Source organism: Botryllus schlosseri, chromosome 5 (genome assembly GCF_051294905.1).
Source record: "Botryllus schlosseri isolate E-star chromosome 5, Bs_hap1, whole genome shotgun sequence".
NCBI classification, from domain to species: domain Eukaryota; kingdom Metazoa; phylum Chordata; class Ascidiacea; order Stolidobranchia; family Styelidae; genus Botryllus; species Botryllus schlosseri.
In genome coordinates, this window is record NC_137240.1 from 15,100,982 (window position 1) to 15,114,920 (window position 13,939).

General features: G+C 41.4%; 1 protein-coding gene across 2 annotated transcripts in view; it reads right to left on the reverse strand.

The window, feature by feature from the left end:
* The window catches only part of LOC145439780 (uncharacterized), a 42,915-nt gene continuing 28,976 nt past the window's right edge, over positions 1-13,939 (reverse strand). The window contains exons 14-20 of one of the 2 annotated variants that reach the window (XM_080317399.1): positions 9,181-9,309; positions 7,381-7,469; positions 7,219-7,325; positions 3,738-3,976; positions 2,911-3,117; positions 686-862; positions 1-573 (exon numbers count right to left, since the gene is read on the reverse strand). In XM_080317399.1, the coding sequence (XP_080173525.1) occupies positions 387-573; positions 686-862; positions 2,911-3,117; positions 3,738-3,976; positions 7,219-7,325; positions 7,381-7,469; positions 9,181-9,309 (1,135 nt within the window). In that variant the 3' untranslated portion in view covers positions 1-386. The remainder of the gene's footprint in view (positions 574-685; positions 863-2,910; positions 3,118-3,737; positions 3,977-7,218; positions 7,326-7,380; positions 7,470-9,180; positions 9,310-13,939) is intronic. The other variant, XM_080317400.1, reaches the window with a different exon arrangement.

Below are 13,939 nucleotides of genomic sequence, written 5' to 3' on the forward strand. Positions count from 1 at the left end.
TTGCAAATAACCGACAGACCGTGTTTACACAAGAACATTGAATAAAATCTCAGCGAACAGGAAAAATACTTATACTTAATAAAATGAAAATTTAATCGTAGAGTGACTTACTACACACCATTTTTTATAAGATTAGTTCTAGCTAAAATTTTCCTTGACAGCATTTAGCAAAAAATACGGACCAGATCTTTCCGAAAACGAAACTATGTAATCAATGAACATTAACAAATATTGCCTATGCTCATCGACTGAGTAGGGTCACTATTATCAGTAATATCTTTCCAGCATGTGACGCAATGTGACCAGAATTGAAGTTTTCGCAACGCAGTGTAATAAAGTCTACCTATAACTTACAATCAGGTAAACAAATCATAGGGCCCACAATTTCAACGGACATTTAAATAAGCGTACATCCCTTCCCCCTTTGCGCTGCTCTCTCTGCACACGAGGTCCGGCTTGTTGTCTCCGTTAACGTCTTCCACAGCTACCAAGTTACAAGACTCCTTCGGGCTCTTCCAAGTGATATCCCTACCAAAGGTACCGTCGCCTCTGTTAACATTGATCTCCACGTTCCTTCGACAACACAAAATTTCAATCAGGCTTGGGCTAAATCAAATATCTCAGGAGCAGTTCTCAGATTTGCGCGATAGCAAATTACAAATTTCACGGTAGAATTCACACATACTTTGTGAACGGATTGCGGCATATCAGGTCGTCAAGTCCGTCCATCGTGACGTCCCTCACAAAGATCTGAGAGACTCCAGAACCTCTCACAAAGTTACAGTTTCCGGTTTGTCCTTCGTAATCCGGGTAGTTATTTATCCCGATGTTATTGCTATCCTCCCGCACCAAAAATACTTCTCTAAATTAAAATTTATTGCTTCGTTGATCAGACGTACGTAAAATTAGGATTTTGGTAGCGTTCACACCTTATTTAACATCCAATTACAAATCAGTACTACTAATAATAATGTATATAATTCAATAAACTTTGATTACTAACTTGTGAGTCGAATTGAATAAGGCGTGAAATCCGCCGAGATTTTCTCAGAATCGAGTAACACATTTATCTTAAATTACAATAAAAACTGTGTGGGATCCATCGAATGAAAGCTACTGTCAGCATCGTCGTGGTGTGGTCTCGATGAAAACCAATATTTCGGAAAATGTGACGTCATAGCTAAAACAGGTCACACCACGACGTCCGCGTTGCTAAGTTTTTTTTTATTGAGGGTGGGGGTAAAGTTAGAGGTGGTTGAAGCAGGGTTGTAATTGGAAGGAAAATTACTATATTATCAATGCGAGCTTACAAAATCACTCGAGCAGTGTTGAAAAATTGGGTTGAACCGGATTGAACAGAAAACTATACAGTGAGCATAATGACTCGACTTTACTCGAGTCATTTTTTCAAACGCGTATGAGTCGGCTCAAGTAAATTTGTTTATTGACTCGACTTGTACTCGAGTCTATGATGGCCAAGAGAGACATTTCATTGTAACTTCGAAAAATAGTAAAATCCCCACATTCTTGGTATTTCGTGGACAATAGGGTCAGAAACTGTTAGGAATGAGGAAGGGTTGTACTGGAAACTGAACAGAGAACATAATTTTCCGACTTGGACTCGAATCAAAATTATAAAAGTGAGATTGACTTGCGACTCGGAACCTTGTGAATTGGATACAACCCGGTATTAAAGTAGTCAGCTTTGCCATGAATTTTCACCGACGCAAGAGCCTGAGCTCTATTTCATTTTCAAATGGAGCAGATCTGGGGCCAGTTCTTTGAAGAATATCTCCGGCTGTGATGTATTTCAAATGATGCTGTTGGATGAATTCACTGGAGCCGGAGCTAATTCATGACCAGAGAGAGCTCCGGAGCTGGAGCAATTAAACATTTGTCTGCCCCAAAGCCTTGGTTGCTACCCTAGTAAAAGGAGCAATACCATAAATTCAAACTTCATTACTAGTAGTAGCAATTTCCATGACATGCCAATACTTACTTCAAGTGTAAGTTTTGAAAAGTACCCGATTAGTTTAAAAAAATAGATTTGATCGAGGGATCGCATACTAGCGGTTAGTTGAAGGTGGCAAGTTGTATCGCAAGATGTATCTTTCCAATTAAACCAAATCAGATTAATGATAGAAGTGTGAAAATAATTTTGGCTGCAACTATTTTCCTCAGAAAGCCACCGTATTGAAACTGTATATAAAAGATTGATTTACTTTCGACTCCAGCTTATCTCTGTGGTGCCGAGGTAATGCGTTATCGCTTCATGACCCTTGGTAAAATTTCTGGCACTCGGCACTTTCGGCATCACTATTAAATGTCGGCTGACAGCAATCTCATATTCCCTGCTTGACCACGCCGCGTAAACTAAACTGTTGTGGTTTGTAAAACACACTTCCTGCATGGTATCCACAGTCAGTGTCATTTTTATAGTTTTGACTCAAGTCAAGTCCGAGTCCAAGACAGCAAGCAGAGGGTCGAATCCGAGTGCAAGTCATTGTTCACTGTTCAGTTTACAGTTCATCCCACTTTTCCAACTCTGCTCCAGTGATATAGAATTGCTCGCATTCATAATACAGTAATTTTCTCAGTCTCAACAGTTTCTGGCCCGATTTTCCAAGTATGAGGACTGATATCCGAAATATCAATAATGTAGGTAAGTCGAGTCACCAAAAAATCGCGACTCGAGCCATAACAACCCTGAAAGAATGCCCGACAAGAATTTTGCAAAGGCTTAAGAAGCGGTAACGCATGACCCCAATACCACGGTGTCAGCTAGATTAAAATGGAGCCTTTTGTAGAAATATTTTAGCTTTTCGAATATGATGGCTTTCTGAGTAAAATGGCTGCTGGCAAAATATTTGTTTACGCCTTCAACTTTAATTTGAGACCCCGTTTACTCACATGTAGCCATCCGGGTACATGCACAGCATGTCGGGAATGTTATCGTTATTCAACCGCCCCATATACGCAGTCCCGTATATGCAGAAGTGTGGCGAGCGGGCCCGGTTATTCTTAAACAGATTGGAGCTCCTCGTACACACGACCTCGTTACATTTTTCGAGTTGCTGGCCAATTCCGTAGCAAAAACCACCAGGGCAGAGGCGATATCTGAACAAAACACACATAATTGTGTTCTGGGGCGGAATTGACGGCCGGCACCAAAATGCCGGTGTCTGATAGTCCCGCAAGAGCAGGTTTAAAATCCCTGGACTGAAGCACATCAATGGCCTCTCTCATCATTGCAATGAAGGCTCGACTCATTTCTGAAACTTATGTTCTATTTTTAGCCTACTATTATTTTGTCGGAGGATATGGTACCCAGATTGAATTACAATCACTCAAAAATTTGAGAGGTGATTTGTGAATTGAAATTGCACGTTGCCGGCCAGCGACACGCTAAAACATATAATTTGTATACATGAGGTCAAAATTTTGTGAAAATTAAGTTGATTTTTTAGGTCAAAATCTTCCCTTTTTAAGGTACAAAAAATTGCACTAGATATCACTGGAAGACTCGAGCAAATTGACTGTCGTTCCGTTGAACACACAGAACTGGCAAAAATTTATCCAGGTCCACAGGAATACTCTCACCCAAAATGCGAATTGACAGGCTCCTATCTTTTCATTACATCGCAATCTCGCGGCGTTTTAAACTGAAACAAATTTCAATAAACGACTGACTGGCAACGACGGCAAAACACGGCCTTCTTTACTACGAGATTCATCACCTTGCCCTAACACCCCCTCCACACGTTCTGGTGCACCGGCTCCATTGTTCCCACGGGTCATACGGCTTTGCACCACCAAACCGTGCAAGTATGGGGGACGCGGCTGTCACGGGTTGTAGGGCTTGGCTTTCTGAGCAATCGTCGGGCACGCAATATTTCAACTGCAACCGGCCCGTCGTGTCCACCAGCGGAAGGCCGGCAATTAAAACGCAACTTGTTGGCTTGACCCGTGCATGGTTCTGTAATAATTTGGGTGGTTACTTTTGTCAACTGAAAAATCAAAAATGTTGACCTAAAAACTGAATAGTTTTTCTTTTTTTTGACAAATTTAGACGTATCAAGAACTTTACCTACTTAGAGCCAATGTTCCCCCAAGCTGGGCATGTGCGCAATTGTGCAGTGCTGACTTGGTCTCTGCCAGTGCTGTAACCAAGTCACAAGCAATGTTCCCTCTAATTTGTCACGAGTCTGCGCAAATACGCCAACTCACTGCGCAGGCCCTTTGACAACAGTGCGCAACCAGGCCTCCATAGGGTGATAAACCGAACTTCTGGGGGGCCAAGCCCCCCAGACCCCCCTCAGGCTACACGCTTTTCACCGCTACTAATCATCTATGTCTGGTCTTCGTTTAGTGGGCGTTCCGGCTAATTTCTATAATTCATGATCAAATCGGTCAATATCATCGGGAATTGCATATATTGCTATCAATTTTAATCCTGTCTCTGCTCACGTAATCACATTTACAGGTAACGCTGATCGAGTGAGATGTGTTGGAAAAGGTAAGACCCCTAAATATAATTAAACATCTTCGGGCGTACCCGTTGGTGCAATGACTTTCATACATCATGCTATTTCGTGACCTCCTATCTGCTATGCCAAAAGGCATTGAAATCTGGACATAAGTCACTTTGATTCCACTGCAACGATATGGTGACATTCTATGGATTACTAGAAGACAGACGTACACGCACGAGAACGCACTTGAAATCAATACATGCGATCGATGTAGGCCTACCGCGTTAAAACACTGATGTTACGTCTTAATAACGGCAATGCACTCATTACTATCAAGACATACAGTCTGATATAATGATACGAATATTCAAGTCTGATTGAAGCAAGAACAAGATCAGCGTATGACCTTATCGACAGAAGATACCCGTTCAAACGAATCGAATAAAATCACAAATTTGTGCTGCTGAGAAGCTGATCTAATGCAACGCCCTACAGTGCATATAGTTGCTGCATTTCCCGATCAACGTTTGCAAAGGGATGGATTTTTTCAACAATATTGGTGCTTGTACTTGCATATTCTGCATATTATCCTATATCACCATACGTGATCACTAGGGCTGTTTAAAAATAACTTTTTTTCCTGAATCTTGCGGGTTACGTGATTAAATCGTTAGGTTGCCATGAAAAACGACGCACACCAAATTTGAATTCATTCCAACCAATATTCGCGGATTTCGTAGAGTTTGAAAATTTCGAATTTGCCTATGAATGCAAAAAAAAAAATTTTTTCAAATTTTTTTTCCAACCCCATAAAATTGTTGCGCTGTCTTCAAAGATGATGCAAAACAAATTTGACTCAATTCCAAGCCGTAGAAGCGGAGTTATTTGACTTTTTCGATGATAATTCTTGGATTATCCTTGATTGGGGGATAATCCCAGAATTGTCATCGAAAAACTCAAATAACTCCGCTTCTACGGCTTGGAGTTGAGTCAAATTTGTTTTGCATCGTTTTTGAAGACAGCGCAACAATTTTATGGGGTTGGAAGAAAAATTTGAAACAATTTTTTTTTTGCATTCATAGGCAAATTCGAAATTTTCAAACTCTACGAAATCCGCGAATATTGGTTGGAATGAATTCAAATTTGGTGTGCGTCGTTTTTTAAGGCAACCTAACGATTTCATCACGTAACCCGCAAGATTCAGGAAAAAAAGTTATTTTTGAACAGCCCTAGTGATCACTGATCAGATTCGCCTGATGGACGTGATGACTTCGAAAATGCGCGGCATGTAATTTTACAGTAAATCTTACACGATATTCATGCCACGCGGAGAAGACTATTTGTTACTTTCTCGCAGTTAACTTCGAGCTAGCCCATTGTGATTTATAACTTTGTTAAACCATGTTATTTTGCAATTCCCACAAAGGATTGCGCTATTTATATGATATCGGTATCGCTCACGCGTACGATACCATAGTAAAAGAAAAATATCTTTCGTGAGTCGCACACGATTGCATATTCTCATTTGCCTTTTCGGGCCGCACTTGTAGGCCTACCTCGGTTTCAGACTTCAGCGATAGCACTATTTACCCCTAGCAATGTTCCCTCTCATTGTTCTCGAGTCTGAGCGCCTGCGCGGTGCCTTGGACAAGAGTGCGCAACGATTAAAAAAAAATCATCACTTCGGATTTTTTGTGCGCAGCCTAGATTTTCTGTGCGCAGAGACCGTTTCAGCACTGCGCATTTGCGCACGTGCGTAGCTTAGAGGGAACATTGGTCACAAGGCTCCAAATCACAAGTCAATCTCAGTTTTATAGTTTTGACTCGAGTCAAGTCGAGTCATTTTCAACTCACCACCAAGTCAAGTCCGAGTCCAAGTCATCGAGCAGAGGGTCGAGTCCGAGTCATGGTATTATGACTCGAGTCCGAGTCCAAAACAATGTGTCGGCTGCTCAGTTTCCAGTTAAAATCTTGTTAAACTCGCTTTTTATAACTCTGTTTGGTGATATTGAATGATTCACATTTATAATGTACTAATTTTCCTCACTTATAGCAGTTTCTGGTCGCATTTTCAAGTACTAGTACCAATACACGAAATCCCAATAAGGTGGTTACTTTACTATTCTTCGAAATTACAACCAAATATGGGTCTTGGCCGTCTGTGTCTAGAGTCAGATGACTTGGTTCGAGTCTAGCGCAATGACTCGAGTCCAAGTCGAGTCAATACACAGACTAACTCGAGCTGAGTCGAGTCATTTCTGTATTTTGAGAAATTGACTCGAGTCAAGTCGAGTCATCAGAAAATCGTGACTCGAGTCGTTACAATCCTGGTCTCTGCGCACTGAAAATTTAAGCTGCGCACAAAAAATCCGAAGAGATGACCTTTTTTTAGTTGTTACGCACTGTTGGCCAAGGGATCACACAGTGAGTTGGTGAGTGCACGCAGACTCGCATAAAATTTGAGGAAACATTGCTTATAGCTTAGTTAAAATACGTGTATATGTGTATTTATGCATATTAGACCAAACGCCACAAACTGAAGATATTTGGTGACGAGAAATTGATTGGAAGCCGAAAATTTTTAAAATGACTCGGCTGACTCAATTCACTTTGGAAATTTGCGTGAAATATTTTAAATGATGTGATATTATTCTAGAGTGGACGTATGCAGTTACCCGAAAAGACTTGTGACCCGATCCCAACACCGAACCCAGCATTTTATGAAGAAAATAATAAATACACTTGCCAGTTCACACGAGCGAACACGAAACTGTGTTGCTTGTTGGCAATCGCCTGCGCACCGCGACCAGTTGCCCCACAGAGTCCAAGTTCCTAAACTTCCCGTCGTCCCATCTAAAAGGATCCAACTTTAATTAAACACAGGCATAGACATGGCTACCGCACCTACCTCTACTTGAATTGCAGGCAGGCAAATCGCAAGAGGCGTATTCATACGGGTATCCAGTGCAGCTATTTTCAGGGGTGCAGATTCGGTACCTGAATTTTATTATTTAAACATCACATTATTTCAGTTATGTATTTCTATGCTATCTTAAAATATATCATCCCCCTCTCTCTCTCTGAGATTGTTGAAGGTATTGTCTGAGAAACAAATGCCAACATTATTTTGATACATCAGTGTGGCTAGATAGCGTAGTGGTATAATCCACAGCTGCAACACCAATGGGTTGTGGACTTGTGGGTTCGAATCGGACATAGGTCGACTCCAGAATTCCTACCTAAGTGTGGGAGGTTTATCTAGGCTCCTCTTCCAACATATCATCCGCGTAAGCAGTGTCTTATAAAAAGCCTAGAAGTGGCCGTGCTACAAGTCGGCAGCTACACAATAAAAATGAAGAAATTGGCCCTGTGTCAATGACCATTGACCATATTAGTCGACAAACGCCATGAATACGTCCCACCCCGCGAATAAGTTAAGGGGGTCAGCAATACGCGGCCCGCGAAGTCATATTGTGCGCCCCTCGATCCGATTTGAGATTTCGGAAGAACGCTAGGTAAAGCATTTTGAAATGCTGAAATTGAAATGGTTTTAAAATATTGTTGTTCTTTCAAAATAAGCTATTTGCCTGTGCCCAAAATCACTATTCATCCCTAGCTGAAACGGGGACTCGCTGTTGGCATATTGCCTTGACGTACAATGGCCCAGAGATGCTTGGAGAACGTCTTATAGCTTCCTCATAAGATCAGGACTTAAGAGGAGATAGTCGTTTAACAAGTAACATGTCTCGCTAAGCCCAATATCAATTCCTTAGTCGCTGAAAAGCGTTGTCAGGTATCGTGCGAGCTCATAGTTCAAAATAAAATGTTACTTCTTTTGTGATAGCTACACCCATCGTCCATGCTAGAGAGCGCAGCGCTGTAATGATGTCAATTTTTAAAAACGTGGTTGCTCAGCTGTGTGGCCTGTATTGTCTCGATATTGCATTATTGCGGGTCGCAGCCCGTTTTTAGTTGGCGACCCCTGGTCTACAACTTCCCAACACCTACTGTACACATTATCAGCACTCGGGAGCATATAATTATTAGTTTTACAAGGATTGAGTCACTCTTTAACTACTGTAAAAACATCTTGAATATGCTGATGGCATAACATATGCTATATCCGGTATATACCACCCGTTATATTGGCCGTATTAGTTGGTTTAGTTTGATTTTATTGGTGGATATGGATTTCATAAACGCTCAAAGCATTTACGTTCAAACTGAACAAGGAGCCAACATAGTTGCTGCCTTAATAACTTGAATGAGTACCGTAATATATTCAGACCTCTTTAATATTACGAAGGTGTTACATTGAATTCCGATCAGATCTGGCTCTTGCGTTGGTCATCACTCATCATTATGCCGATGTGGCTCTCGGGTAAATCTAGTTTGATGCCAACAACACCCTAGGAGCGTTACGTCACTACGCCCTATTGTCACAAATCACATGAAGCTCCAGGAAATTTCATTACGACCTAATCCACACCTACAAAATGTGAATAACCGAATTATCATTCCTGCTAAAAACCGCTAGATCTTGTACGGTATATCAATGTTATAGAAAAATCGTAAACACGCTGAATGATGAATGCAACAGGTCAATCTATTTTGTTCCCTTGAAATCGTCTTGCCTATGCCATCAATGCCACTATCATTTGTACAATATGAAATAAACTCAGATATATATAATTCCAAAACGGTTTACTTTTGTTTCATGGCAGTTCCGCATGTGCTGGAACAATTCGACCACATACTCCACGGAGACCATATCCCGTCAAGCGAAGGACATTCTTTGATTTGACAGGAATTATACTCCACCGCACGACCTTCACATCTGTGAATAGATATCGTAGCACAGGGTTACATGGACCAGGAAAATATGGGGATAGACTAGTTCCTATACGTATGACGAAATTCATTGCTACTAAATATTTGAAGAACTTTCGGAGGTACAAAACTCCAATGTACAGTTAAATAATATAACCCTATTGAAATTAATCAGAATATTTTCGCCTTAAGGCCGTATCAGACGAGGCGATGCCGGCGATGTCGGCCGATAATTTCTCTACTATCATGTGAGAGATCGTTGCACTTGATTAGTTTCAGAAGGCGTTGACCCGTTGCATTTAAACCTGCTCGGGGATGATTGACATCTGCGAATCGGTTTTTTGTTGTTGTACAGGTCAGGTACACTGTACAGTGTACAAGTACATACTACCGTATTATGATCAGTGATGGGCGGATAGTGATTTCTGAGAATCCGAATCCATCCGACAGCTCAAAGCTCTGAGGAGCAATCCTTCCGAATACGAACAATCTCATCCAAATACCCATGCAAATCCGAAAAATCTTGTCCATAATCCAGGAAATCCGAACAGAATAAATATTCCGAAGAATCCCAATTGTGCAGCGGAGCTAGATGCATTTAGGGCCTAGAGTTGGCTGGTTTATATTTGTTTGGACCTTTGACAGAACAACTTTAGAGTGCTACCAGTCCTATAACAAGGGGTACACTGTCCGTTTTGGTTGTCGAGCTGACGATTTTTTCGTTCAACTTGAAGTCGAAAGTCACGTCTGGTCAAAATTATTCAGAAACAAAGTAACAAACTAGCCGAAAATATTCGTAACTAATTCTGCAATATGGTTATGATGTCTGTCCAATGTGTTCATGCTGCAATGTCTTGTCGAATGAAACCTTCTCGGAACCATGGTAGTATGGTATTTGTAAGGGTAGGTCAAAAAAGTTGAAAGTAGCACGAGTTTCGACTGCCATGATAGCTGTAGAAGAATGTGCGCGTGCTGGTGCTACTCGAAGGTGGTGGGTGCATCCGATTTTGCAACGCCGGCCTATACTGGATAAATGGAGCAGCTCAATAATTTAGTACTACATCGTAGTAATTCGTTTTGCAATGCCTCGCCAGAAGGTCCGTCCGCCAAACAGCTTGAGCAAAAGTGACGCTATTCAAGTCTCGACACTGGTTTATATATGGATACGCATGAGCGCATCTCCCACTTCTCTCATCGCCGGCGATGTCGCCGAGTTAATTGACACTGTCAATTAAAATCGGCGGCGATTAGGCCGATGGCAGCGATGATAAAACAAACACTAACGCTGCGCCGACATCGCCTCGTCTGATACAGCCTTTACACTCAACAGGGTCCATCATCAGCAATTGGAAGAGAATTAAAAAGAACATTGAACCTGACGAGTGTCAGCCGAAAATATTCGGGTTATTTCAATATGAACATTCAACTAGACCAGTGGTTCCCAACCTTTTTCGACTCACCGCCCCTTTTCAAACTCCACACCGGTCATCGCCCCAAAAATATTGGGAACCGAAAAATGGGCATACAGGCTGAAATCATCAACGAGTTGACTAAGAAAAAAGGTCAAATTTTCGGCTTGACCTCGAAATTACACTTTTCCAGCTAAATTTTGGTGAGTTGACTAACAAAGAAGGTGATTTCTCCAACTTGATTCCAAAAGGACCGTAAAAGCACTTTGTCAGCCCCCCCCCCAATACGTTGGTCTTGAACCCTCCTCCATAGGGCAATAAAGCAAACTTCTGCACCCCCCAGACCCAGCTCCCCTAATACCTCTTTACCGCTACTTCTCAGCACAAATTATTGAACACTGTAGTTCGTCGGCTTAATTCGTGCAAAGCGCGAAAAAATTCCATCATTCATGATTGAATCGGTCAATACGATCGGGAATTGCATATATATTGCTGTCAATTTTTTATCCTCTCTCTGCTCATGTATTCAGATTTACCGGTAAAGCTGAGTGAGGTGTCTTGGAAAATGTAGGGCCCGTAAACAATAATTGAACACGGGCGAACCCATGGGTATAATGACTTTGTTACGTAATGGCATTTCGTGGCCTGTCTGCTATGTCAAAAGATATTCAAATCGCCCATACGTACTAAACTAAAAGACTCGTACACAATTTCAAATTGGTATTTCTGCACTGGTAATTAATTTTCTCTGCGAGATGGCAGTTTTTTGTGAGGTTCTGATTGCCAGGACAGGAACATTTGGCGCCAGCGATTTAGGCGCCTATGGACAATTAAATATATATGTATATATATCTAAGTCGGTCAGCATGAAGGCAGTCCTTTTCCGCCAAGGATTTCTCCTTATGGCACACTTCTCGGAGTCGCATGTTGCATGGCCTGGAACTTCATATGTCTTGGTGCGTCATGTAGTGATAAAGGCTGACGCCGAGATGCCCATTTCTATAACTCATGCGTATTATTCCTTGGAGGAAGGTTATCCAATAAGCAATAAATATGTGACCACGAAATAGCGAGCAGCGCGAAATTTTTTTGAAAAAGTTGCCTAAATTTCCAAAATAATACTCTATAATTAATGTTATTTCACAAAAAAATTGTGGGCACCTTTGAGCTCGGGCCTGCCATCCCAATTGGGGGTTTGGGTGCGGCAGTTATGGTCATTGACGCCAATATAGCCATTTCAACGCATCATCACCCCCTTCGTCCGTTTTCGCCCCCCTATCGCCTCCTTGGCTATTTTCGCCCCCCCTGGACCGACAAATCGCCCCCTGGGGGGCGATATAGCCCACGTTGGGAACCACTGAACTAGACACTATATATTCTGATTACTACTAAAAAGAATTTCACACTGATAGTCATGACCGCTATTGCAGTAGTCACAAGAATATTGGGCGAAATTAGAAAGGGCTAATACTAGTGTTGGGATCAGGTAATTTCGAAAATTTTCAAGTCAACTCAAGTCATCCCAAATTTCCGATTTTGAGTCAATTTCATGCCAAAGTTGTTCCTCGTTGCTGGTGAACTAACCATATAAAACTATAACCGGAAATGAAATCCAGTAAATAAATGGATTAGCATTCAACAAGTGCCTTTGTGAAGTAGAATACTTGATGAGGTCAAAAGTAATTTCATATCATATCATTTCATATCATGTCGAGTTCAAGTCAAGTCAAGTCCAGACATGGGGTGATTACTTCACGAATGTAATCGATTGCGATTACGATTGCTTGTGAATCCTGCGATTACGATTACGATTACATTTCAAAAGTAATCACGATTACTCACGATTACATTTGATTTGCTTCCTAGAACTAATTTCAGAAGAGATATTGGAAGACAATATAAGACTTGCGATGAAAAGGTCTAATGAGATAATAACTTTATTCATAAATCATACACCATTTGCTTGTTACGTCATAATGTACCCATTGCCCAACTCTATGCAGGACTATTCGTCGCACCCAACGATTTGCATTCTTGCCAAGTCCATAACTGCCACACCCCAAATTCCCCAATAGGACCGGGAGCGAGCTCTAAGCGGACTCAAAGGTATTTTCAAGAGAGTTAATTAACTTGAAAATTTTCTTCGAGCGTCGGGATTTATTGTCTCTAAATAGCTTGATTTTGAAATGCATACCGCTCCCCCTCAAAAAAAAAACATGCATAATTTATAGGAATAGGCATTTCGGTGGCGGTCATTACCCCGCCATGACACACCAAAAGACGTATGCAATTTCGGCCAACATGCAACTCCACAAAGTGTGCTACCAGAGAATGACCTTGGCCAAAACTTTGGGTGCCAACCGGGGCCCTCACAGAGGAATGAAGACATGACAATTTGTATGTGCGTCTCACGAAAGTTTTTCTTTTAGTCTGCTACGTTTGGGCGACTACAGTATCTTTTGATTATATAAAAGACGGGAGGTCACGAATTAACAACATACAATAAAGTAATTATAACAACATACCAGATGCTATAATTATGAATTACGTGCCCCCAGCTCTACCGGTAAATCTGAATGGATAGAAATATAATGCAATTACCAATATTATTGACGAAATTCAGTCATCAACTTGAAAACTGACCACCCTATGGGTCCGACTCGAGTCGCGATTTTTTGGTGACTAGATCTGACTCGAGTCATTTTTTCAAATGCGTAAATTGACTCGACTCGAGTCAATTTTTGTATTGACTCGACTTGTACTCGAGTCATGCAAGTCATATGACTCAAGACTAGAGCGGCCAAGACAGACATTCCATGTAACTTCGAAGAATAGTAAATTTACCACATTATTTGCGTTTTGTCTATCAGTCCTGATACTTGGAAATGGGGCCGTAAACTGTAAAAACTGATGAAAATTACTATATTATGAACACGAGCCATTCTATATCACTCGAGCAAAGTTGAAAAAGTGGTTTGTACCGGAATGATCTGAAAACTGATCTGAGAACATAACGACTTGGACTCGTACTCGAGTCAAACACTATGAGTCGGACTCGACCCTATACTAGCTGACTTGGACTCGGACTTGACTCGGGAGTGAATTGAAAATGACTCGACTTGACTCGAGTCAAAACTATAAAAGTGAGATTGACTTGTAATTCGGAACATTGGGACTTTGGTTACAACCCTACCAATACCAATGTTTGGAGTGGGGGACGAATTGCTC